The following is a 27,644-nucleotide window of genomic DNA, read 5'->3' on the forward strand; positions in this document are numbered from 1 at the left end:
CAGCTAGAGGACTATGAATATACAAGTGACAAACGTGTCAGCTCTCAGCACAGACAGCACGCTGCATTGTCCTCCCCGCTTTACACGTAGCATTACTCAGAGGAACCAGCACATCGCAGCTACCCACAACAAAAGCAGGATTTTGAAGGACAAATCCATCACCCTGCTGTGGCTCAGACTGTGGAGTTTAGCCACTGACCTCTAACTAAATGGAGAGGGAAATACCTGGCTCGTGTCTTAAAAGCTATTACTATTCACTCATGCTGGCACAGGTCTAAGGACAAGCTCCATCGATGTTTCTCATGCTGTGTAATCCCAATTTCTGGAAGGACTTCTGTAGGCTGGCAGCTCACCACCTTTCTGGGAAGCACTTGTCACTGCAGGACAAACGAGGGGATTTGGCACCTTGAGGAGCATGGGGATGGGGAGTTGCACACCCAGCAGACCCAGTGTTGTAGTGGTGGTTTTCTCCCCGACAACATGTCAAGTGCTGCTTGCACACCAGGAATTTGCAGGCAGAGCTGTTCTTGCAACTCTGCACAAGCCCTGCTGTGAAACTAACAGCACGCCACTGAGAAGTCAGGATTTGCCAGTCAGCCCAGTGCCACAGGTTCCCCCTGTACTCAGGGCAGGAAATGCCTGCAGATGATTACACCGTTGTAATGGCAACCACTATAAATCAAAAGAAAGTTTGAACCAAAACCATAGAGCCTTGTTTCTGCCCAGCTGAAGTTTTCTAGACTGTTTCCCAAGACTAACTTTGCGTTAACATTCATCATCTCAGCTTTCCAGCTCTTTTGGGGTACTCCCATTAATACTCATTCTCATCACACACACGGAAATACATAGCCAAGCCCATTCATACTTACATAGCTTATTACCAGGGCAGCTCTCTTCAAAAACGGCCTTGCAGTGTACAAGAAATTCTGGTTGTTATTTGCAGTCAGGTAGCTGAAACATAAGGAAATGTAGTTTTGAAATACTTTCAAACAATAGGTCATTTTTCAAACTAGAAAAAATCTGTGCATTCATTTAACCACCCTCAACTACCTTGCTATAATAATCACACCCCTTCTATTCTTCAAAGCCTTTTCCAGGTGAAAACTTCACCTGGAAAATAGAGAATACTTGACATAATAATAATATATAAGACACTGCAGTCTCCCCCACAAAATCTGATTTTTATTTTTTAATTACCAGTTAACTCCTTAATCCTCAGGAAAACCCATTCGTCTCACCGAGCTTGCTGTGCTCAGTCTCCCAGAAGAATACACGGAGGCACATTTTTAAAAGGTCAACCAAACACATTCAATTTCAGGCCATGATTAAAATGCAAAAACTCCTTGTTCCCAGCTCACTACTCAGTCTCTAGAGATGGGAAGAATTGTCTAGTACAACTCAACTTACTTTAAGCATTTTTTTAAAAAGTGTATTCTGCACACTTGTTCCATTACAAGCCTACTGACAAGGTGTTATAATAATTAACTGCACAGAGACAAACACACAGGTGGCTTATTGTTACGGGAGTGCTCATGAAAACCTTCCTTCTTCTCAATGAATAAAATTAAACTGTATCTGGAGCCAAAGCTACACATTTCTTTTAACACAAGGTAGAGGCACTCGCCCAATTCCAAGGAGCGTTCTTAATATTACAAACGGTGGCATCCCTATGCCATTAATTCAATGTTTATTCCATTTCTATGGAACTTGATAGAGTTTTTGTCACTGTAATAAAGTGCTGAGAAACAAAAAGAAATACAGAAGAGATGATAAGAATATTTTAAGCAGAGAGGAACTAGAAAACCATTGGAAACTTGACAGATAATTTTAAGAAGTTACAAATAAGAAGTAAACAAAATAAATTCAGAGCCCAAACATTTGCAGGGTCTTCCGTGTAACAAATACTCAGTACCGGGACACTCTATTTAAATGATTTACAAAAATTACAGAATGAATCACACCACCTGCACACACGTTAGGTTTCCAAGTATGACAGCATCATACATTTCCCCCATGAACATCTAGCATATAAACGTATTTCCTCCCCACATTCCTCAGCACAGTTTATCATCTGATTGCTTCCACCCTTCGAGTCTCAGAAGAAAACAGGACCGTAACACTTCCTAATGCCGCCCAGGGTATTTAATATCTGGCTTTTTGTTCACATTTTCTATACTAGGAAGTTTGCAGTCCTGGTCACCATGGAAAGATCGATAAAAAATTGCACTGCGAACAAAGGCAACAGGGGCAAAGCCAGCAAGGAGCAGTCAGCATTTCACATCAAGAAAGCAGGGCATTTGGGTGCCCTCTACAAAATAGCCCTTCTTTAGAAAACTTTCCACGTTATGCCTAACACTCAGTAACCAGGCCATACATCGTGAGCAAAGCCAAATGACTTTGCATCTTTGGTGTCTACTTATTTCCAAATGTTGACATTTAAGCGCAGGCTCTGACTTAAATGTCAGCTGAGTCTTCAAGGGCTGAACTCTGCAAAGTGCAAAGTTTTTTGAGCTCCCACTGACTTCAGTCAGGCTGAAGCAAGTACAAGTGAGATGAAACCAAGTCTTCAGCTTTCCCTCTCCATGAAAGGTCAGGTTGGCCTTCAAGTGTTCACCATGGCCCTGCTCCAAAACCCACCGCAGCCAAAGGGAAAGGCTCTCGGTGACTTTAATAGCGTTTGGATCAAACCCTGCTCTTTTGTTCCCATTGGAACCCTTCATGAAACTCAATTCCCTTATGATTTCCGGCAAGAACAGAAGTGTTAGGTTGCATTTTGTTTATATTTTTGTTGGGTGGAGGGAGGAGAGCCCTCTATTAATCACACTGCCTGGCTCTTTTCATGACAAAGAACCTGTTTTCACTTGCTTGAAGTTTTAACTAGCTGTAACACTTTGGGGAGAATTTTTCCATTACAAATATTTGGTTTAGGTGGAATTATTCTGAAAAAAAAAAAAAAAAAAAAAAAAAAAAAAAAAAGAGCAGCCAGAACAGTTCAGCTCCCCCCTCCTAAGACTTCAACTAGAGACAGAGGAGTACTTTTACCAGTGTTAAGAAGTTTGCCAACTTTGTCCCCAAGAAACCGTATCACCTCGCACCAGTGACCTGAAACTGGTGAGGCTGCCGTCACCTCCAGGCCACGTGGCCACCACCTCCAGACCAGCCACAGGCCCAGGGGAAGCACCCACGGGGAGGTGGAGGACACAGACTTTGCACATGCTGGGCAAGGATCTCACATGCAAGAAATCATTCTCAGTTGGCTTTTTCATCCTTGATGGCACAGCATAGGAACTCCTAACAACATCGTGGTTTTGATTTTTTTTTTGTCTGCCTCTATCTCACACCTTCCTTGCAGCAAGTGTAACACCATACAGAAGCTACCAAACACAGTTTCAAGGCACGAGTTTATCTACAAGTCAAAGTTAATCTGAAGTGCTCTGCAGAATTATAGGAAGATCCTTGGGTAGCTCAGGCTACTGCAGAGCAGGACTTTTGAAAGCATTTCAGAGAATCCTCACTGGGCTCTCTCAGTTTGTGTTTGTGGAAGAGTAATATCTCCGTGAGGAAAAAAAAAAAAAAAAAAAAAAAAAACCTTTAGGTAGACACTAACTGCAAATCACCACTCTGTGCTGAAGAGCAGATGAGCTGCAAGCAAGCAGGCACCAGAATGCAACCAACGGGTAGGTGGAAACAGGTTAAGCAAGAGAGTTCAGAGAGCCCTTAACTTTCTGATCCATCCTCCAAATGCTTTTGCTACTTTGCAGCTTTGGTTAAGAAATGTTTCTTTCAGTGACAGTTCAACTGAGAAGCCGATTACTCCATTTTCAGGAAGCTCTGAGGTCTGCCTGGGAGCCATGGCAGGTGGCACTGCTCAGTGATCGGTGTTCGGCTGTCTGCCCATTAACTCAGCCTGCACGAGTGGCACAAACGTACAGGTTCCCTCAATGCGTCCGAGCTTTACAAGAACCTTGTGGTTTTCAGAGCACCTTACAGAGCCTACTACTTGGTTGAGGAAAGGTAAGTAGGAAAACAGCTGATGTCTGGCATGGGCAAGGAACAATACTCAGTTTGTGTATTGAAGTCAAATGAACTGCAAAAGGCACCTGGATGTGGACATTTGCTAAATGTCAGGGGCACAGAGCATGTGCAACATACCCATGGTAAATTTAGATGCATTGCAAGCTGCAAATTATGCAGAACTTCCCCCAGACAGCCTTAGGATCAGCTCAAGCTCTTGATTTTGCCTTTCACTAGGACAAGCAAAGAAATTGCTGTTACAAAAGGCCAACTGTTTCATACCTGTTTAAAACAGCTGCATTGCAGAAAGCCCTTTACAGGTCAGATTTCTGTGCATTTGCTGCCAAATACCCCACTGCTAATGGGAACCGCTCCCTATCACCTGCTCCACCCCAACTATTGTAACGTGGCTCGCGGTGCCAAAACACACACACAGGTATTCCCACGTGGGAGTGGGCACGGGACATACGGAGGAAAACTGCACTGACGGTAGCTCCACGCAGCAAAACACTACCTCCAGAGCATAAAAGGAGGTGAACATTTCAAGACGTGGCTCTCGCAGATTTTCACGATGAAAAGATAAAGTTAGGGCAAGAAATCCAGATCACCGGGTTCGCTGCCTGGGTGTGAAAAGAGCACGTTTGGACTCAGAGGTTCCACCTCTGCTTCACGCCAGCTTCCCCACAGAGCAAACCAGCATGTAGCTGGCTACTAGCTATCATTTAAAAGCCTTTCAGGAATACTCCCTGAAGCAACCAGGATCACAACAAACAATAAATCCAGGGAGCGCTTAATAAAGCGGGGACCTCTCTCACACAGCTCGAACGCAGGCCAAGACAGATCTTTGGCAGCTCCGGCTTCCTGCGAAGCACGGCTCATCCTGACATCAATTCCATCATCGGAGCGCTCGTGGATCTGGTAATTGAAGCCAGCAGGGTAGGTGGCCTAGTAAAACTCAACACCGCACAGTTTACAGCAGTGTAAACTTCGCTGGTACCAGATGGACTCGGTGTTAATCAAAACAAACTTTGCGGAGAAGCAGACAGCTTTTTAATTTGTCTTCGCTGTTGAAGGCACCTAGAGTTTACAGACAAGAGTGGGACAGCTTCTCAGCTGCAGCTAATTGCCATGACACTGCGAGCGATCACAAACCGCTATCAGCAACACATTTATCCCACGCTGGAGCTGACTCAGTTTCGGTGTAAAATGTGAGCTCACTCCTGTGTTCCCTTTGAAAGCTTTCTCGAAGGAGAGAAACAAGCGATTCAGATGTATGGTGGATGCTACCCATCGGGGACATCTAAAAGACCAACCTACACAGGGCTGAACAAGCTTTGGCATTTGGAGATCTTGTTTTGGCCAGGCCCCTCTGCTGAGAGAGGATCGTCACTCCCATTTATATTCTCCTCGGGAGGCAGATCCCACTCCCAGCAACCACAATCCGGTGTTTTGAACTAACCCTTTGGAAACCCCTAATATTAGGGAAGACGTTAGAGGAGGAATATAAAGGCAAAGTTTTATACCATGTTTATCTATTCCTAATTCCTGATAAGAGTTAGACCCCTCTAATCGAGGCATTTTTCAACTTAGAAGGGAGCTATTTTAAGTGAATGCCAGTTTTAGATCATTTGTGGATGGACACCTCAGTAGTTGGTCAGACTCCCCTTCTGAGAAGGCAGGATTTTTACAGGAGCCACATTTTGTCTATAGAGACTATCCTTACCTTTTCTACATACAGATGACTTCCTTACAATCTGTCTAGCCAACTACATCTTAAATTGGGAAAGGAACTTCTCAGCTTAATTTGGCCTATATTTCTCCTTAAGGAGGACCATAAAGGGTATGTGATAGCCCAGGGAGAAAACAGGAGTGAAAATCTGTTATGGAATTAAAAATACAAACGAAAAAGTAATATATATATATTCTAAACATGTATGTGTTTTTCAATTGTTTAAAATACCTTTCAACACAGGGAAATGAATTATCAGTCATAGCTACAACTTTTTCAAATGAGAAGAAAGAAAAGCCCTCCTGCTTCCCAATTTGTGAGTAGTCCTGACATCCCTTGCAGCATACATGCAGTATCCTTGCTCCTTCTCTCCCTGGAGAGCCTTAAACCCCATCCACCGCTACCCACGCAGACCCAGATGCATAAACACACACAAACAGAAGCAGTTTTACTGACTCTTGAAAAGCCATGGAGAGATTTTATGAAAGTCACAAGTGTTTTAACTCATTTGCACTGATACTGGCACACACGCTTCATGGGCTTTTTCAGTTGAGACTGAAAATTTAGCATTCTTGCCCTTTATTGGATTTCTAGGCAAAACAGCGCAGGGTATAACTGTGCTGGCACATATACCCAGGGTGACCCACCTTGTGGCCTTCCTCTACACTGTTAGGCATCATGTGCCTTGTTCTGCATTGGGTAAAAGTAGAGGGAGAAAACTGGGAGGAAGAGAGAAAGGCACAGTAAGGGTACAGGAAGAAAAATAAAAAAAAAAGGAAAGAAAGAAAATAGCAAAACACCCTTAACTGATCAAAGATGTGACCAAGAAGATGAAAGAGGGCTTCCCTTCATACCAGACATTCCACCGACGCGACGAGGAGACAAGGTGGAGCAGGGCTAACAGGAAAAATAAGACCTCATCAAAGCACAGCCACCTTCCACCACATCTCAGGAAACCAAAGCACCGTGCCTGCAATTTGAAAACTCTCATTGATTTCAGCCATTTTATTTCCTCTGCATCACACACACCTGAGGCCTTGAAACTCACCATTAGGCTCGTTATTTCCCATCCCAGGTCTGCTAAGGACTGGTACAGTGTATTTCATGTAACCACATTACAAGGGGCACTGACAGCAGTGCCTAGGCTTCAGCTGCTCCACACATTCAACTACAACCCCCTGTTTTCTGTTGCTTGTTCTTTTTTCTAAGCTTTATTCATTCAGACTGAAAGTCTTCCATTCCAGGAGTTTGTGTCAAGCTGAATTTACTTACTTCCTCGAAGCTCTCAGGTAAAACAGTTAGAGCATTTCTGGAAAAGTGATCAGAGAAAATCATTGCTTTGTCCCTGTCAGTGAGTCACGCAACCATTTTGTTTAGAAAGCTTCCATGGTTGCATACTTTGGAGCAAGGGCTTGAAATTTAGCAGAGGAACTGTAGAGATGTGCCTGCTGTTGCTTCCACCAACATCTCACTCCACTTCTGGGCACATGACAAGCCACTGAGGGGAAAAAATCTCTATCTGCACTCCTGACTTGAGAGTTGTATCAATTCCCCAGGGTCTCTGACACCATCGGGAGCAGCAGCAGACTCTCCTTCCAATTGCTCCTGCAAAGCAATTGAGATATGAGCCTCTCTCCAGCTGTGCTTGTACCCAGCCTGGAGGAGAGCATCTGCTTGGACAGCAGAGGACTGAATGTTTGTGGCTAAGAGGCTACCTGAGTATTACAAGGAAGAGAGGGGATAAAGGAGAAAAAAGGAATGGTAGGCATGAGGAAAGGTACACGAGGAAAGAGGAGACAAGACTGGAGAGAAAAAGAAGAAAAGGACAGAGATACAGCAGGACACTCAGAGCTCTGCTGCTACCAAAGATCCAGCAGCAGTATCCAAGAAACCTGCTGCCACTGGAGCTCACTTTGTCACATCCCCAGCGAGCACTTAGGAGCCGAGCTGTGGCACAGGAGGCTGCTTCGGAAAGCAGCTGTGCTTTTGCCTAACCACTCCAGCATGAGCAGATGGACCTGAAAACACAGAGGACAGCCAGGACTCCTCCAGACTGACTACTGCCTCTGTGTCTCTGCACAGGGAAGAGCTGGCAGCTCTTGAACACAGGCTCCCCCAAAATGCAGCACAGCACCCAGCTCACTCCACCAGAGTCAGGCTTGGTAAAGGGGCTGCCTGCAGACCCACTGCATGCTGACAGGAGTGTGGGGGCTGTGAGGTATGTAAAACAGGCTCCCTAGTCACAAAAAAAAACCTACTTTAATGAGAAAAGGGAGGTGGTTATCTTCCAGTCATGCATGAGGCTCCATTACTGCGAGTGGAAATTATTGAGGTGTCCCTGGGAAGCAAGTGTCTTAGTAAACATTTACAAACAAACCATAAAAGATGAGGAGGCCTGCTGCATTGCTTTGATGGTCTCCATAAAACATGTCATGTCAGTAAACACAAACTTTGGTCGGAGGGTTCTGCTGAGTTGCAGAAGGAACCGTGGTGGCTTAAAATTATGTATGTGCAGTTAAGGAACTAAGGCTCCAGCTTCTTGCTGCTGTGTTTGCCTGGAAACCCAGTAAGCAAACTGAAAAAAAATAAAAATAAAAAAAATAAAAATTAGAGCAAAAGACTGCAGTAGGACAGAAGAGGAGGAATAAATCCCTTCTGTCAGTAAAATTTACAGCAGAGAAAGGGCACAGAAATCAATGTCTATGAGACTGTCAGTCTGTTCCTGGTGAGCCTCTGGACTCAGCACCAGAAAGGAAAGATGCACACCTCAGAGCAGGAAATTGTATATCCCACTGCCAACTACAGCAAACCATTGTGGCTTCAAATAAAATGCCTGACAAGATCAAGTGAGGAAGGAAAAAAGAGGAAAAAAAAAAAAAAAAAAGAATAAGATAAAAAAGAAGCCAACACATTTATGCAGACTACTTACTCCCCATGGACAGACGCAGCACCACACAAGCAAGCACCCCCAAAATATGTGGTGAGGGCTCAGTGAGCAGGAGCATATCGCAGCTGTAAGCCTGCCCCATGAAAGCAGGCACCCAGCCCACGGCAGGGATGGATGCGTTCACCTGGAGCTGCAAAACCTCCCCCTGAGCAAATGCCCAGCACCTCCTCAGGAAAAGCAGCCCCAAACAAAGGGACAGGCACTGGTAATAAGCACAGCGGTAGGCAAGGTTCAGCTGGTCCCAAGCCTCAGAAGTCCTGAAACAGCTCTTTGAGGAACTTAAATAACTTGGTGGTATAGCTGAAGAGTTTGATTTGAGAAAGGAGGGAAAGAAAACAAACTTTTCCAACTGATTCTTCTCTCAATCATGGTGAACACTTTATTAAATGTTTACTGAATTATATTTTTAAAATCTTCACTTGGAGTCGACACAAAAATGCGTTTTGTGATGATTTGAGAGACAAATAATGTCATTGTGAGCATTTCTGGTAAATTAAGCGAGTCTGGTAAGTGAAAGCTCTTGTTCTGGAACGAGATTCAGGCACAATTACAAATAAATAAAGGGAGAAAATAATCTGAATCTCCCTGTAAATTTAGCCTGAAAAGTACTGTTTAATTTCAGAATCAATTTGTTTAGAGATTTCTTTAATACTTCCATAACTTACTTGTAATCCAAAACTACTTGTCAAATTCAATTTAAATGTGCATTTTTCATTTAGAGAAGGATGAAAAACACACACTTCTACAGTTTGAGCCCTTAACAGAGATCAGAAGATGGAAAGAAGAGCAGTTATCACACGCTGTGGTGGTGTAGAGGGACTGTGCATCTTCACGACAGGAAAACTGAGAGCGGTTGGGGGAGTTTGTCAGCCTTAATGTCCAAAAACTAATTAATGAAAATTTAGAAACAAACAGCAAGTGACAGTGAGAGAATAATTACAACAACAACAAAAAAAAACGATGGACAAAAAACCACCAGCAGCAAAGGCTCTCAATTCAGCTGTGTTGTCTGCAAACTGAAGCTTGGACCACTTTCCACAAACTTCTCCTTCCAAGTGAAACCCATGTACCAGCTACTTAAAAACCAGTTCACTGGCTGTCCGTGCTGCATACTTCGGGAAGAAGGTATTTCCTTTCCGGAAAACTCCTAATCTGACATTTTGATCTAGCATGTCCCTTTGCCTCTGTCAGATTAAATAACGCAATCTGTAAATATGCCACAGCCATCTCTAAATACAAAATAAATGGCAAAAAAGCCCTTCCTCACTCTTCTCTTGTTAGGAAACCGTCTGTTATTTTTAACAGCCTCAAAAATAGCTTGTTCTTTTTAAATATGAATGACACAAGTCTGTTAGCAATATAGCGAAGAAGAAAAATAACATTCTTCAGAGATGCTATCCTTTCAGTGAAACTTTTTGATGTTTGCAATCAAATGCAACTTAATGCCAAAGTTATACAGCAACACAGAAAGAATCCGAAAGAAAACAATTCAGAAATTGGCAGCAAATGACTGCTTTTGTCAGAAGCTCTGTAAGTAAATTGTGCCTGTGCTATTACTGCTGGCATGAAATACCAAACAATATACTTCCAGCAACTTTCATCTCTGTCACTTTTCCACTCAATCATCTGCACACAAATCCTTAAGTTCTTCAAATTAAAAATGGACCGGCTCTTTCATCACAGACACTCAGGGCTCTGTCATGCTAGGGTTCATTTGTAAAAAATAAAAATTAAAATCTGCAATAGGCTATAAAGATTAGTGGCTTGCTTTAAATGGATTTCCTTTGCAAAGCTATTATTTCTATCTGATCTAAACAGATAATAAATGGTAAAAGCCAAAAGCACATCAATAAAAGAATAATTCTGAAACTTGGCAGAATTAGAAAAAATAATTATATTTTATCCTATTTTGACCACAATTCAGTCTCATCTATTGCCAGAAAAATAAGACCACAAATAACCCAGCCTTCTTTAAGTCACTAAAATATTCTCTTTGAACTGCATTGGCAACTTCCAAAAAGTAAGTAACAGCAAGAAAACGACATCATTTTGTAGTCTCCTACCGCCACAGAAGTGGGTTTAAATTCTGATATTTAAAAACTTGGCAAATGTGAGAGATCCTGCACAGTTTGCTCACAAGAAAGTTTACAGGATGTTGTGCTCACTAGCCAGAAATATGAGCAACTTCTGCCTTGGGGAGTTTGCAGCAGCCTGTAATGCATCCCCCAGCCACATCAAACTTTGATGGGATGGGACCCGAGCTGACACTCAGTAACGCTCAGCTCAGATGTGTGTTTATACAGACGACCAAACATCCCCAAGTAATTGATAGCTTCTCCTCCCTGAAACCCAACACTAGAAGGCGTGTCCCCCTTTCAGCTCAAGGCAAGCAGATGAAAATGCATCGTGAAGTTTGCTCAAGGCTTCTCCTTACCCTCCAAAGTTGGCAGTCATCACCCTGGCAGGCCATAGCTGAGATCACTTCATCAGGGACATCTTGTAACTAATGTCCTTTACACAAGGACTAACTGCTTTGGCTGCTGTGTGGGGCATCTTCCAGCAACACACCCATCCCAAAAGCCAGGCAAAAGGAGACAGCGATGTTGGCCTTGATGAGCCCTGATCTTAACGACCTTCTCAAGGTCTAGGACCTGGCCAAGGAGCACCTCAGCCAGGCAGAGGGGACTGAGCTGTGCCTGCTGACGTGTAGAGGGTGTGGGCAGACAGGCCTCTTGTAGGAGAAAGCAGGCTGGCACGGGCAAAGAGAAGAAGCCACACATTGCAGGAGAAGTTTTAGGTCCCTCAGAGGGTAGCCCCGTGTCTGTGCTTGCTCAGCCAGCCTCCAGACAGTGATGGGATCCGGTCAAAAATGGTGCAGGTGTCCAGGCAAGATGACACAGGTGATGGAGGAGGGGAAAGAAGTGCTACATGATGTACCACAAACACATCTGCTCATGTTAAGGCCTGCTGCTCCTCACACACACGGACACAGCCAGGAGCTCGTCCTCAAAGGCTGTGAGAAGAGTCACCACAGAAAAGCGAAGCCACAGCCTCTGATCCTCAGCTTGGAGGCAGCCCCACTCCAGCTAAGACAGGCGAGCTGGTTCTCCCAAATTTCACTTGTGAAGAACCCCCGGGACAAGCAATGCCGTAACTAGGCTGATACCAAGACTCTTGCATAGATTTGCTTGCAGGAAACAGGCATTTTCATTAAATTAACCGACTCTTCTCTGTTCTTGTTCCCCTTTAATATTTGCACTGCATATGTTTGATCCTTTTATTAAACACAATAAATAGGCCCTTGCTGAATAATTAAGAAAGAAGTATCAGCCAGCGTGGGTAATATCGCCAGCCAAGACTGAGCACTGCCATTATTTCTGTGTTTGAGTTATTGATTAAACGTACCATCCATAAGCAGCAACCAGAATTGCTATTCCACAACCATTCCCAGAGAAACAAAGACTTGCTCCAAATGCCAATCACATACACTCTCGTGGTTAAATGCAATTAAACAAGTAAAGCATCCAATATACCCACAAGCCAAACAAAAACACAGCACAGAAACCTGAACTGTAGAGCAAGAAACAAAGGCAACATTTTAAAACCTAATTCGAGAATGAAAAGTATCAATACAGGCTGTTGTTCATAAGCCACTGTAAAAACTTTCACATTACTTGTAGTATTAATACAGAGGAAAAAGTTTCTTTTTCCAAAATATGCATCAGTAGGAAAAATCTTGTGAAGCAGTACTGCTTTTACTCACTCCAGAATATTGTCTTTCCCCCACCTTCTTTTTTATGCTTTCTGGTTTACTTTTGAAGGTTTTTGAACTGATAAAACATATGGGAAGAAAAACATTCTTGAGTTAACTACGCATAACTCTTGCCCTCAGACCCTGAATAAAGAAGGCTATTCTGAGAAAAATAAGAGTAAGAATAATACAAACAAATCTAGTTACTTGGCAGACTCAGCTTGATCACCAGAAACACATCCAGAGAGCAACATCCTCACTGAAGGCTGTTGGGCTCTCCGAGAGGGAACAGGCAGAGGCAAAGCCAGGCCAGCAGGGACATCCATCCCCACTGCTGCTGCAAGATGCAAACAACGAGTCCAGCGCACTGCCATCTCCCATAGAGGAAAGAGGCCGAGCATCTTCACTGAGAGCATGAGCTTTCACCTCAAACTTAATTCGTCGATCTTAACTTGTGTTAAGCAAGAAACAATTCTCAAAACAGCAGTTTCCTCCTGCAGCAGCTGGTTTATGAGGCAAACACCCTACAAGCACTGGCTGTGCTTCAGAGCGTCTCCCGTTTGGCCATGAGTCTCTTAGCCAGTATGCTCAGGGCAGGGGGCTTTGCAGCAGGATTTTCTGAGGAGCAGAGAGGCAGCAGAGTGGAGTTCACTCACATGGCTGCTGCCTGTCAAAAGCCTCCTCAGAAGAGCCCAAACTCATCCAAGTGCGAGCACTTGAGCAAAGCTATTTTGTCTGCTTCAGTTTTGTTTCCTCGAACTGATAGCTCAGGGCTAGGAGGCAGAGGAGAAGAAAGAGCACTTTTCACAAGGGCCAGAAAGGAAAGACTTTTACAAGATGGATGGAGTGAACCAAGGCAAAGTGTTGATGAACACAGTGTGCTTCAGGCAACCTAATAAAACTCGTGTTATGAAGTCGCTACAAATCATCTGCATGAGTTTAAAGTCATGACCAAACAATACATGCTGCATTACTCCATAGGTTGCTTGCCTCAGGTAAAAAGAAAAACTCTGACAGATTCACTGGTACCCATTCCAGAGCAATTACCCACTGCTCCGTTATTTTTTGTCGCTTTTAACCTCTGATGAGCTTGTTTTAATGCCTCGATCGGATCCAAGAATCTGTCCCTTTGCAAAGAGCCACCTGACAGCGTGCCACAGCAACTGTCCCCAGAACTAGGACAGAGATGTCGAAACACACAGAAGGAAAATTGATCCAATCGATCTCTAGGAGAGCTGAGAAGCCCAAGTCCTTGGAGACCTTTATTTTTCCAATCTGCAATGAAAGGGCCTGGCAGAAAACTGGAGAAAGCCAGTTTTATAAGCTGGGAGGGAAATGATTATAGAACTGTAGCATTTAGGGGATCTTCCAGCTGGTTTAAATGATTTAGTTTCCTTATGAATTTACTGAAGAAAAAAAGCCTCCTGAAGGTCAGCCATGAGTGCTAACGGTATCGCGTGAAGCAAACTTCCCAATTTATTCTCAAGCATTTAATTAAAAGACAGGGGCTGGAGGAGGAAGGAGGCATAGAGAGGGGAAACGGAGGTTATCGCATCCATATGTAAATACAGATTAAGGAAGCAGACCGTCTCCTGCAATATTTTACACAAATGAGCAATACCTAGAGAGGAACCGGAGAGCAACACCACTGCCTCGCAGCTCCTCTGAATGTGGCAGGTGCTCAGGTGAGAGGGGAATTCAGATCCCCTCGGAAGCCGCTCTGCCATGGCTCAGAAGGGGTTTTTACCATCGGGTGAAACACCACTTCTCGGAGGGAGCAGGATCCAATTCGTTTGGTTTTCTCTTTTTATCGCCCAGGCTTTGCTATTGTGTGTGCGATACTGATAGTTTCTCAAGGAAGCAATAAAGTTTCTAAAATGCTTGGAGAAAAAAAAAAAAAAAGGAGTGTTTGTTTCAGCTAAAATGTCTTGGCTATTTCACTCCAGATTCGCAAATAACTTTGCTGGCCCTGCACTACACGTCTGAGAGCTCCACAAGAAAAAGAAGTGGATCTGCAATGGGCAGCCTTCAGCAATCCAGGCCAGTGGGGATAAGGAGCAGCATCTTAATAGCCTCCTCTTTCTCTCCCACTCCTGTGAAAAGTGTGGCTGTTGCTGAATCTAACTCTTCTTCGACATTTCTTATTTAGAAAATGTCTGAAATAGAAACAAAGCATACTGTACACTGAGAAATGCTTTTTCTTTCTTTTGTTTTGAGTTGTGTTTTTGCAGATGGTTAGGATTAAGAAAAAAACAGTTTGGGTTAAACTAAGCTTTTCAGGATTCTTTTTCTTTTTTTCCATTAGGACAAAATCTAATCATTTAATTTCCACCCTGCTGGAAAATCAGCAGGGGCTCCTGCCTGGTCCCTCCTCCCTGCAAGGTCAGCAGGCTGGTCCCAGCTTTGGTTCCTTGCTGGCACAGGCTGCACGCTGGCAGCTCCTGTGCTGGCAGGAGGGCTGCAAACCCAGGGCTGCCCCGCTGCCTGCTCGTCTCCTTGGGAAGAAGCGAGCAGGCTGGCAGCAGCGGCCATACCCAGCACACGCAGTGGCGCTGCTGGCTGCATCGAGGCTCTCCCTGCCCACCACTCACTGCCAGGGCAAGGCCCACATGCAACATGCAAGGCCCCCTTTGACCAGCTGCAAGACACAGGTGTTTGTGGAAGTCTTTCAGATCCGTACCCAGGATCCTGTGGATGTCTCTGCGGTGACATCTCCAGAATAAAGGCTGTATTAGACAGGATCCCAACCCATCCATCCACCCCCCAACTGCACACAAGCTAACTTAAAAACTCAAACGTGCCAGATACCTCATTTGTTGCAATTTCTTTTTCTCTCTTGCTGACCTCTCTTACTGGCTCCACAAGGCCACATCTGATATAAATAATATCAGCATCCACCAAGGCTACAGAAAGGGAAGCCGAAACCCTGCAGACTCCATCCCACTTTCATTTCTGTCACCGGCCACCTCTTGCTGATTTCACAACAGGAATCATGATTTCTTTCCACTTCTTCATTATTATTTTTTAAAACAACTTCTGGTACCGGGCCAGCACTTGGTGGAGAATGAGACAATCCCACTGGGTGCTGTTCATCCGTGTCCTGCCAGCATTCCTGGGGCTGACCGCCCCACCGTGCAGGATTTACAACGCCTGGGCGAGCACGGCACCGCCTTCCCTCCCTCCCCTGCCCCCTGCAACTACCACATGCACCGTAGGGCTGACGGATCAATCTGCTCTCCTGCAACAACACGCACCGAGCCACGTGCCAAAATCCCGGTGAACACAGCTGGAAGCCTCTGCAAGAAAAGGAGCAGCAGTGGGGATATTCAGGGAGTCAGGGGGGCTAGCTTTTGCCGAGGGAAATGAGCTTCCCCAGCCGCCCCCTCTGGTCAGGGATGAAAGAGAAAGGGAGATGCAGAAGAACACTTCCTTCTGAGTCCTCCTCTTGGGACCTTCTCCCTCTTCATGGGCTGCAGACAGAGCTAACCTCCCGTGGACACAGCTCCCTCTAAGCCCACGCTGTCCAGATACAGAGCAGGCTCTAATGCAAGGCCCTAACAAAAATAATTAGTTATGATGGAGAAAAAACACCTTTTGGGTCTGGTATTTATCTGACAAAAGAGTGCAGCATACCTTCACCCTCTTGGCAGCCCTGCCTTTAAGCTCCAAACAACTGACACCAGCTTTGATGGAAAAATAGGTTGCAGAGCCTCAGAAGGCACGGGGCTGGCTTTCCATTTGCTGCTCCACAGGTCAGTCAAAGAGCCAGACTCACAAATGGAAAAGCTGCTGTCATTTCGCAATAGCAGCACACAGACAGGCTGTCTCTTGATAGGGAAAAAATAAGTCTACAAAAAATGTTGATATGGTAACACATGTTTAAAATCAGTAACGAGAAGGCCAGAGAAGAGCTTATCCAGAGCCCCAAGTGCCAGCCGGTCTTAGACTACTTTGGCAGAGACAACTCTGGAAAAACAAGGTGGGGATAGCTGCTTTATGACTTGCAGATTGTCTGTGTTAAGGCAACCATACCTCAGTCATCTGCTTTAGCCTAAACCCTGAGACCAAACAGCTCCTGAGACACTGAGGTCAGACAGGTTCTTTGGGGCCGCACGCTCTGCTTATGAGGGGAGCACCCGGCTTCCCCACAGCTGCGGGATCCCACCAGAAAATCCATCTCGAGATGATCACTGCTGAACTGAGCATCAGCACCCAGAGATGCAAAGAGGCACGATCTGTGTCTCTCTGTGTGTAAGCAAGCCGTCCAGTCCACCATCTACTATGGCACCGTCTGTTGGCTCTCCACAAACAAGTAGCCCATAGCTGCACTTTGCATCAGAAGTTTCAAGGATTTCAGCTCCACAGAGTGAATTAGACCAAACAATTCATTGTAACGCCTAGCATGGAGAAATTCAGAACATCACTGCCACTGGAAATGAAATGAGAGAACACAGAATGCAAATTTCTTCATGCTCTCAAAAAAGGAGCGGTTGTACTTGGTGCAATGCATCTTCGCGAGCAAGTAAACATTTTTGTCAAACTGCAGCATGCAGCTTTCCACCCCAAATGACTTCCCTGCTTTTTCAGAAGTACCAGTTATTTAACCTTCCAGATGCCCCAGGCTGCTCCACAGCCAGGTTTTGGAGCAAGCATGTGAAAAATGAAGAACTGTCCCCAAAATGAAGCTGTTGGTTTTTTTTTTTAGAGGACCTGCAGATGTGACTTCAAACACAAACTATGGGCTTCCCTTTGCATATTTTGTAAGCAGTCTCTTCTTTCAAGTCAATTATGGAGAAAGAAGAAAACAACAAAACCACCCTAATGACAATATTAGCTTTAAAAATATCCCCTGCCCAACAGCTGTTTCTTCAGGACCTCTGTATACAAGCTGTTCCACAGAATTTGCAAGACTGATTCACAGCTCTGCGATATCTGCATGCACCTGCCCCCACGGCAGCTCCGTGCTGCTGGGGCAAGGCAGGATCCCAGCCCCTCTGAAGCCCCCTGGCAATGCACTGCAAGCTCCTTTGCATCATTTCCATTAAGGAATGAGTGACTACTGCATCCATTTTGTCCCACTGCTGATTTTATGACTTGGTGCTGCAGTACAGTCTGTTTCAAAGCATTAATAGAGGTGATTGAGAAAGGGCTGGTACCGACAGACAGCCCTGGCAGAGAGGATGCAGGCCACCTCCTGGATCTTTACCCCTCTGCAGACTGACAGCAATCCAGAGGTTTTCTGGTTTCCATTCCTTTGACTGGTTTAAAAAGGGTGCGCTCCCTCTTTTTCAAGAGGACAGCTGACAAATTTCAAAGTTTCCCTTTCATTTCTAACCTGAGAACAGAGGAGGAAAGGATAAGGCTACATAAGGAAATACTGTTTCAGGGACAATGCAAAATGAACATTCTTCCAAAGACTTCAAGAGGGCTGATTCCCAACTCCAGGAGGAAAGACACCTCATTTAATAACAAGCTGTAATGAGACAAGAACTTCAGATTATAGGAGTTGAAGAAAAGCAATTTTTTTCAACACCACTATTTTTTTTTATTTTTTATTTTTTAACACCTCACTGTCTATTTTTAACCCTAAAAACCTGTTAAGATTTTTTTTTTGTTTGTTTCTAGACTCTAAGGCATACGGTTTTCTCCAGGAGACTGAACTACTGCCAAAATTATGCTGCTAGCCAAGGATCTTAACATACTTTGCAACAACATTAATTAAAACTCACACAGCAAGATGACAGGAGTAAGGACAGATCTTTTGTTTCTCAGCAAGGAAAACAGGGGAAAAAAAAGGTAGAAAAAGATTTTACAACATACCAACCACAAAGAAAACCAACTGGGAGGGCAGAGAGGTGGGCTAGGAAGAGTAAAGCCCACTATTTTATCTCCCGTGCTTTTACTAGGCTGTGTTTCTACTGTGCAATACTAGGTTGGCTGAGATGGAAAACTGAGATTTAAGAGCCAATTCTTTTCATTCGGGCCCTCCCCTGCTTTCTCACCACACCTACACAAATGCTGCATCAAAATACACCATCCGTGCCACAGGAAACAAAGCAGTTGATAATTATCCTATCTTGTTATAAAGATGCCTCATCTGTACTTCTCTGAAGATTTATCATGGAACCATTATTTCTCTCTGCAGCATGATTTCCCACTCAAGTGTGGGGAAAATGAAGGCAATAGCTATTTAAAAGCTATTTGCAACATAGTCTATATGTATTAATTTCTTATGATCTTCCACGAATATTTTCTTACACTGGGTACCTAATCCACGAATATATATTCATTTGTTTAACAAATTTATTAACAATATAATATTAGAACTGAAGTGATAATATAATTCCTACAGAGCAGCACATATTCATTACTTTATAATACACAAACACCACTCCATCAAAATGGAGTAAGGTTAGCAAAGCCATTAATACATCCTATTCGCATGGCAGGGCTTGAAAAATAATAAAGGGGACCAGAAGTCACATCAGACATTATTTGCTGGTTTTGGAATGGTTATTTCCCTTACAAGTAACAACAACTGAAACCAGCACCTCCACAAGTGCAGACAGAAAGAACAACCTGAAAAGCTGCAAGTTCAGCAGCAAAATTACAACAATTTCAAGAAGGCAGCAGGTCAGGGTGCAGGATGCCCTCGATGGGATGTCACAATTCACCACACAATGCGTGAGGGTTTTATCTGAAAGGCCAGCACACGTTCAGAGCAGAGATCATTTTGGTTTGAACAACCCGGAGCTACAACAGCATGGGGAAAGGAGGGAGGTGAAAAGCTGAGGAAATGGAGGAGCAAAGCTACCCAGCTTCCCAGCCATTTAGGCTCTACTTCTTAACACAGACAGCTCCACTAAAAATATTTTACTGAACCAGGCAAACAGAAAGCTAAAAAGGAAATCTGACCCCCCCCCTAAACGTACATTTTCAGCTCTTTGGACCCCAGTACCGAGTTGATACCATGGCTGTTTCTCAGAGCAGAATTCAGTGGCATCCATGCCTGATGCCAAGGGCAGCTCCTCACCACAAAAATGTTCAACCTTCACATCAGGTCTAGAGGCTGTACTCCACAGTGTATTTTTGTCACAAAAATAAACATCTTTAAAATCAAATTTGCTTCCCAAACAAAGGAATTCACCTCCCAGAGTCTGCCAAGGAGAGGGGAGAGGGAAAATTCAACATCTCCTCCTCTGCTTTCAGGAAATTAAAGTTACCTGAGTACAGGGAGGTGTTAAGAAGCCTCAGCTTCTTCTTGATGCCAATATTGAAAGGTGTCAGATGCCTTTACCTCACACAGCTGCCAGAGGATGGTGAGGGAGCACAGCACTGCACATCCAAGCTCATGCAGAAAGTTTATTTTGTCTCCTCTGAACCAGAAACACTTCAGACCATTAATTTCTGTAGCTCCAAGTTATTTCCTTTTTTTTTTTTTTTTTTTTTTTTTTCCCTTTAGCTAGCCAGGAGTTGGTACTATTACTGAGTGATAGCTGCAGAGCTGAAGAGCTGTGCTCTGTGGCCACTCCTCCAAAGTCATCGCTCCACAGCTGACAGGCAGAACAACCCAGCCCACAGAGGACTTCCTTCACCTGGCAGTGACCTAAACGATAACCCACTGACCAGCAGCTACAATATTGTCTCACGTGTCCACAGAGGATAGCTGTAGCCAAGAAAAACCCACAACTTCACCTAGCAGCTGAAGAAAGGTCAGTCAGCCCTGGGGCTGCGCCAGGAGTGGAGATGCCTACTCACCTTCCAAGGGAAACAGAGGTTATAGAAGTGTTTGCACTTCCCCTGGGGACCCCAGCAGACTTTTTTTTTAACTGTCTAGCCAAAACAGAGCAAGTCACTTCTCCTCAGTAAAGACGCTCTTTCTGTGGAACTTCATGGATGGAAATCCATGGCAAAGGGGGCAGAACTCCCTCCAGCAAGTACACTGCCAGGAAAGGAAACACGCTCATCATTTTCTTAAACTTACATGAAATAACATGAAATACAAAATATATATATATATATATATATATATATATATATATATACACACATACCTTTGCTTACCAGCTGTATCATTTTCACAGTCATTCAGACTTTCACACAATGGGCAAGATGCACCCCATAAGCATGGCAAAGGAAGCAAAAGTCTCCAAAGGGCCTGACAAAACGGCAACTAATGCCTCTAGGAATCCAGAAGACCACAAGAAGCAGCAAGTTTCATGACTGACATGAAAAGAAAGCATTGATATTTAAGTTTTAAACAAGTTTTACACAAGTTAAGTTTAAAACAAGTGTGATTTTCAGCCCTCACCTCACTTGTGTCCAATACTAGTTGGACTGTTGCACTAGTGTCCAACCAGGCATAAGCAGGAGCCCCTACCCAAAATAATAACACTTCATTTTCCTTGTTCTCCAGTTGCCAAGATAACACAGGATGTTCTTTACTGCTTCACTCTCCCATGAAAGGAACTTAAATTTGATGGGGATACTGGTGGTATGTTTTTTATCCCATGCATTTTCAGTTGCTGATAGTTTTTGTCCTGTGTTGTTTCAAAATGGCTGTGAGTCAGAATGAAAAGCATAAGTTGCTGAGATTCTCATGGCACTTGACCAAAAGAAATAAATAAAAATAAAAACAAGCACTCCAAATATACCCTCCTCACTGGCAAAAGTGAAGGCAGCTTCTCTGGAGAGTCTCAGCCATCGTCGCTATGCAAAGCTTGCCTAGACAACGCCATTAAAGAGGATTTTAATTTATAATTAATAATTTAATTTTTTGGTAACAGCCCATGGCAATCCCCTGTTTCCCCCCCATCCAGAGGAACACTTAGGAAATGAAAGAGTTGCTGCTGGATTCTCACACTTTAACATCTTTTTGTACCTTGCTTGACATTCCCCTTTGTTTTGTGTCTGTGTTCACATATATTAAAACGTACAGGCACACAAAGGGAAAAAGAAAAGACAAAAGGAGACGTGCATATGTTAAAAGATAACACCAGCATAAGGGTAAATTGGCACAAATCGGCCATCGAAGCATTTAGGCTGGGAAAAAGGAAGCCTTCCAGGCAAACTTGTCAGACTGTGGAGCAGCCTTCCAAGAGGAGCCATGGAGATGGTCCAAGAGGACGGCAAAAGGCAGCGCTGAGCCAGTTCACGAACGGGATTAGATCACTGCCTGCACGTGCTAACACAGGACTACGTCTAACCAGCCAAGCGGTCCCTCACCATCTGAGGTGCCTCTGACAGAAGGAAGGACTCTACTTTGTGAAGATACCATCTGCAGACCATCTTCTGCGTCGTGTTGGTTTGTTTAGTTTTTTTCCTTCTCTTTTACTAAGGCAGAGGAAGCAGACATCTCTTCTCGCTAAAGGCACAGCAACTCCCATCAGACAAGTTACTGAAGGAAATAAGCATTTAACAGATTGGAAAAGACTTTCAACATTAAGAGGTCAGAAATACTCCAAGGCTTCTTATTTAAGGAGGAAAGAAGCATCCCGCAGACATCAGCTTGTATATATTGCTTGACCGCAGGCAGGTGTGTGGAGCCAGTCAGAGCTGTGCCGCCAGCCAGCCCATTCACTAGATTTGTAGTGGCCTGACTCTTGTCACAGAGATCCCAGAGACGCGGAAATCTCAGCTGTACCAAATACAAACAGTGCTACAGCAATCAGCACCAGCTGTTCAGCTGCAATGACCCAGTAATCTTCATGATTATGTGTCCCCGTTACAAGGGGACTCTGCTAGAGGGATTAGCTGGCCGTGATCATCACGCTAAGCTCCACTCAGCAAAGCATTAAACACAAGGACTAAACATTCAAAACAATTTCCTGCTGAAGTACCTCAGTGTTTGGGAGCCGGAGAAAAGTCAAGGCCTAACTAGCAGAGAGCATTACCGCTTCAAGTGACTGTGCCAGGAATCAAACATCTCGGAAGCAGGCCCCAGGAGCACCATCTGGACTCGCTCAAGAGCCCTGCAACTTCATCCAGCTGAAAACTAAAGTCTTCTTCAAATGTAACTTGGGCAATGACCAGACTGTACTGAGGTCCCAGGGCTCCTGCCTCTCCTGGAGCCTCCTCCATGTCCTGGCAGAATTACCAGGGGACCAACATCACACCACAGCGTGCTCCAAAACACCACACCAAACCAACGCCAACCTCAAACTCGGGGCCATGGCAGAGGCATCTTTCACGATGATGTAAAACATCTTCCCTGACTTTGAAAGGGAAATTTTTCAAACTCACTCTCACAGGTGTTTTCTTTCTTTTTTTTTTTTTTAAATAACATGTAAGATCTGCCACCTATTCAAATATAAACTTACAGACAAAAAATAATTTTATCTTGGGATTCTTGCTGAACTTTATCATATTTGGAGACATCATTCTTTCTATACAAGTGTGCACTTCATTACTTGGTAATGGAACAATAATTGCTCTTCAGTTATGCAAGCTGCACCTCTAATTTGTAAGGGATTTCTGAAGAGGTAATGACAGATGCTTAAATAAATGAAATGTGAGAGTATGAAACTTGTTATGGAAAAGATAATGGCACCCACAGAGTAGTCTGCCAGCTGGGCCACAGCCTCAGCTGGTATAAAGGAAGTATGCTGATGTTCTGCCTTGTGTATTCTTAAACACTGAGCCTGCAGCCAAATTCATCATATTACTCTCTGCTTTAATCTGACTAAATCTTACAAATGAAGCATCGTCAACATAGGTCAACACCTGATGTCCCCACCTTCCTGAAAGCCTCCTGCATGCTCCAGGTTCAGCAGCCAGCAATTCAGCAGAAGACATTTTTCCCCTCTGAAATTATACTTCCCGAGTATAAAACATACTGAGTGTGAAATAAAGATACCAATCTACATCTTTTCTTGCTTCTAAAACTACACTGAATAAAAACCCACCAGAAAATACATCACAGGGGACAATGTTGTTTTAAAAAGGGTGATCTATCTCCATTTTCTCCAACCCCTTTTCTCCAACTTTACTAATGGGAACAAGGGTTCAAGACAGTATTTCAAAGATAGCATTTTCACTCACAGTCCTTCCAGACAAAATGTCAAATCCAGACTCTGAACACTTGCATTCGTTAAGGATTCCATGGCAATGCTCACAAGATCAGGAGCAGTGCACCATCCAAATGTCATCTGTGTGTGCAGATGCAGTATCAAGTGCACCTCCTCATATGACTAATTTTCCAATTAAGATTGAAATACTGTTGTGCTGGAAACACAACAAACACATGGGAAGATTTCCTTCTTACCCCATAGGGATTCATCAAAGATACACTGATTTTTCTCTAATCTACTTGTTTTTCCTTAGCAAAGTACTTCCTTTTGAAATATGTAAATTTTGCGCTGCAAAAATTAACTCTGTTTTACTGTTTTGAAACAGTTTATCATGACTATCACATGATTAAAAAAAAAAAAACACAAAAACACTTATATGACTAAAAAGCTTGCTTTACCTACTCTGATCTCCATGTCATTGCAGATACATTACCAGCAGAACCCAAGCTATTTAATCTGAGACTTACTTGTATCTGAGCACATAAGCTGTGCCAACGCAGTGGCTGCTGGGTAGGCATATCCTTAGCAAGCCCAGCCTTTCAGTCCACCTTGAAGAACAATAAAACAGCTATCACAGACTGCAAAACTTTCAGCTAGGAGAGCCCTGCTCAATCTTGTGTGAAAAGACATAATGAGATGCAGTGCTTGGAAGCTGAAATTAGATAAATCAGACTAGAAATAGGAGCACATTTTTAACAGCGAGGAGAACATACCACTGCAACCATCCACCTAAGGACACCTCAAATACTCCATCACATCAAGGCTTTAACACTGGCGTGCAACACAGCTCCAGGAGAAATTCAGGCTTGAGACGGTAATTCTTAGATGAGGCTCCGTCTCCTGCACCATGCTCCAACTCAGATTAGATGATCACAAATGGGTCCCTCCTGACTTCAGAGAGTGACGGTGACACTTCCAGCAACAGTAAAAATGTCTTCAAGGAGTTGTAGCTCTGCACAACCCCGAGAGACTGCAAACTGTGACGCTTTCATGCCAACAGCAAGTGTCACTCTCGTCCCCTGCAAACTGTCTGAGGGCCATTGGCGGAGCCGTGCTGGACTGCTGGCATTTCGGAACTGAATTTATTCTCTCTCCCTTGGGCTGGCAGCAGCTGAAAGAACTGTAAAAACCCTCATGAACCTCGATGAGGCAGCTTTCCCCCAAAACATCAGCTGTCTCACAGTGTCAAGGACTTTGAAAAGAAGGACAAAAGAAAAAAAGTTTAATTCTCATCTCTTTGTGGGGAGTTGCTACTGTATGGTCTTTATACAAATGGCAGAGCAAGAACGGCAAAATATTTCTCCCCAGATAACTATGCAATTTAAAAATAGTTAATCCTGGAAACACTCTCAAAAGATTAGCCGTGGCTCAACAAACTTTAAAGATGATCATTTTTAATTTAATTTAAAGTTGAACATCCTTGTGTAATAATGGCAGAGATGAAGGACTATTAGGGAATAATCTTGTTTACGGATCAGTGAACTTAGAAAATTGCCAAGGCACTGTGAAACATATTCCTTGTTCACACCTCATAATTAACTCACTGCTCTGTGGAGACAGGATGCTGCAATATTAAAGTCATCATCGTTATTAGAAAGCTGCTCATTTGGACTGGGATACCTCCGAGGGTTCTCACTTGGTGCTGGCATTTGCAGGCACCCAGGAAACTGCACCTTAAATGTGCCAGCACAGCAGACTCCCAGAGCACGATGAACAACAGAGAAAGCCTACAACCAAAAGAATGGCTTTTGCACAGAGGAAAAACATCTCCCTCCTCTTCTACCGCCATCTGAGAACACGTCTCTTTTAAAAGCAATTGAAGGGCGAAAACATAATTCTCTTAATTAATTCACACTGAAAGGTGCTTTTGGTGGAGTCCAGAGGCCAAATCAGATCAAAGTAAATAACCACAACAAATTGTGACATGCAGGCCCTAGGACAGCAGCTATCATGGCTTGGGCTGTCTACATCTTCTTACTTGAAGATAGCAAATGCTGAAGCTTTCAGCTTGCTGGAGAGGGAGGTGCAGTGGGCTCTGGCTCTATCTTTCAAGAAATCAAGAGAGAAATTGTCAGTTTACTGGCAAAGTAAGAAGGCTTGCTGAGGTAGATTTGCTTGAGGCTTAGGCAGTCCTGGATTCAGCCTCTGCTTTACGTCAGATGTTCTTGAGCAAATACTGGGAACTGCTGCCCTGCAGTTTTTGGAGGTGCCATTGCTCCCTAGCTGAGGGAGCACAAACACACTGAGAGTGGAGGGGACACACGCTAGGGGTCCTTGTTAGCTGACATACTGGTAGTGGCCCCTTTGCACTACATCACAGAGGAGAAGAGAAAGCTGCCGACGTTGAAAAAAGCAGAGAGAAACAGTCTCATGAGTCCACGTCTGTGGAAGTGCACAAGCTTTACCCAAGCCAGGTTACTCTGAGTTATTACTTACCCCCAAGTAGCAGTTGAGGAAGGGAGGAAACATCTTAAACTCATACTGATGTAGTTGAGGCCCAGATGCTGCAGCTACAGAGTTTGATGGTCTTCCCTCTGGCCCTGAAATCAGCCAGGCACATCTCAGCTGAGTTCAGCGCCTTGCTCCACCCTTTCCCCTCTAATGGGGAACAGGCTGGGTGATCAGCAGGATGCTTTTCAGCCACAGAATTCAAAACACACTAATAAAAGACACTCACATTTTCCATTCAGGTTTTTTACTGTACATCTCATTTATCTACACAGACTGCAATGCTTGCAGTCAGAACAAAAGAATAAATAATAATAAAAAAAAGGTGGTGGCATAAATCAGCACTGAAAATGCAGCTTGTGAACAGCATAAGGATCCAGCACATTTATAAAGAAACAGAACAGAAACAACAAGCAATAATAGACTCGATAAAAATCCCAGCGTGCCCCTGCATCTGGAGTACTGCATGTTATTTCGAGATTTCCCCTTCTTCTGTACAATTTTCAAAGGATCTAATAGAGTTAGAAGAGGTACAGAGAAAGGTAATAAGGCTCATCAGATATGTGGAATGGCTTTTGCATGAGGAGATAATACAACAGGAAAAGGACTGTCCAGCCTGGAAAAGGAGTACATGCTGAGAGTTTGGTATAGTGAACCAGAAAAAATACATCCTACTTCTTATCGCAATTAAATTATCAGTTTTCAAGCAAAGGGAAAGACTTTCTAGGACTGTGTGCCATCAAATCACAGAACTCATTGTGATGAGATGTCAAAGTCAGGGGAGAAAATGGGTCTAAAAAATGAATTAAGCAGCTCCACAGAGGACAGGCCCATGGAGAATCTGAAACACAGTGCTCCAGACAAAGCCTCCAGGTCCATAGTCTCTAAATCACTGCTGACTGGCACATTTTCAGAGCTTATGGTGAGTAAATCTGACCCTGTTCTGGCCTCTTTCCTATTTTTTTTTTTATTTTTTCTGTGAGCATCTAGTAATGACCACAGTCAGAAAACAGGTACTAGAGGCTGATGGACCACTGTTTTGATACAGTGTTCCTATAACGTTCTTCTACTATGTTGAATATACTGATGTGACTTTCATAGACAAATCTGAATGTGAAGATGTCTATTTTTTTTCTGAAGAAATACCATCCAAAAATTCCTGTATTCACCACAATCATGCATAGCACTGGACCAGATGCATGAACAAATGCCCTCTGGATGGAAAGTTATCCATCATCTCCAAAGCATATTTGGTCAATGAGTGAAAGAATTCACTCATTGAGTAATTCCATGATGGAGTTACCACTCAGGATCAGGGTAATGTGCGAATCCACAGCACGTCAGCCAAGCTTAGCAAAGGAACACTGATCTGTAATGGAGAGACTAGAAGGAATGGCATCAGCAGCCATTCAGATCACAAACCAGGTAACAGTTTTCTAAAGATGAAAATTGCTGCTGCTTGTATCCTGATGCTTGTACTTTAAGCGATTCATCTTCTGAAATAAATACGTGACATAATTAACACTGGAGAGAAGGGGGGAGAAACGGCAGAACAACAATAATCAATCAAGTGAGCTTATTATCAAAATACAAAAGAAACATCTCTGCTTCAGACATTTACAGATAACTTCCAGGCACAACAATGATATAAACTGCTGTCATGAGATTAGGCAGAGATTATTGTTA

At 43.7% G+C, this 27,644-nt stretch overlaps 1 protein-coding gene across 1 annotated transcript in view; it reads right to left on the bottom strand.

Moving 5' to 3' along the window:
- Positions 1 to 27,644, bottom strand: part of TMTC1 (transmembrane O-mannosyltransferase targeting cadherins 1) — a 148,193-nt gene that overhangs the window by 92,444 nt on the left and 28,105 nt on the right. The window contains exon 6 of the mRNA XM_084528443.1: positions 870 to 951. Coding sequence (XP_084384569.1) covers positions 870 to 951 — 82 coding nt within the window. The remainder of the gene's footprint in view (positions 1 to 869; positions 952 to 27,644) is intronic.

Source organism: Aythya ferina (assembly GCF_964211825.1).
Source record: "Aythya ferina genome assembly, chromosome: 1".
Taxonomy (NCBI): Eukaryota; Metazoa; Chordata; class Aves; order Anseriformes; family Anatidae; genus Aythya; species Aythya ferina.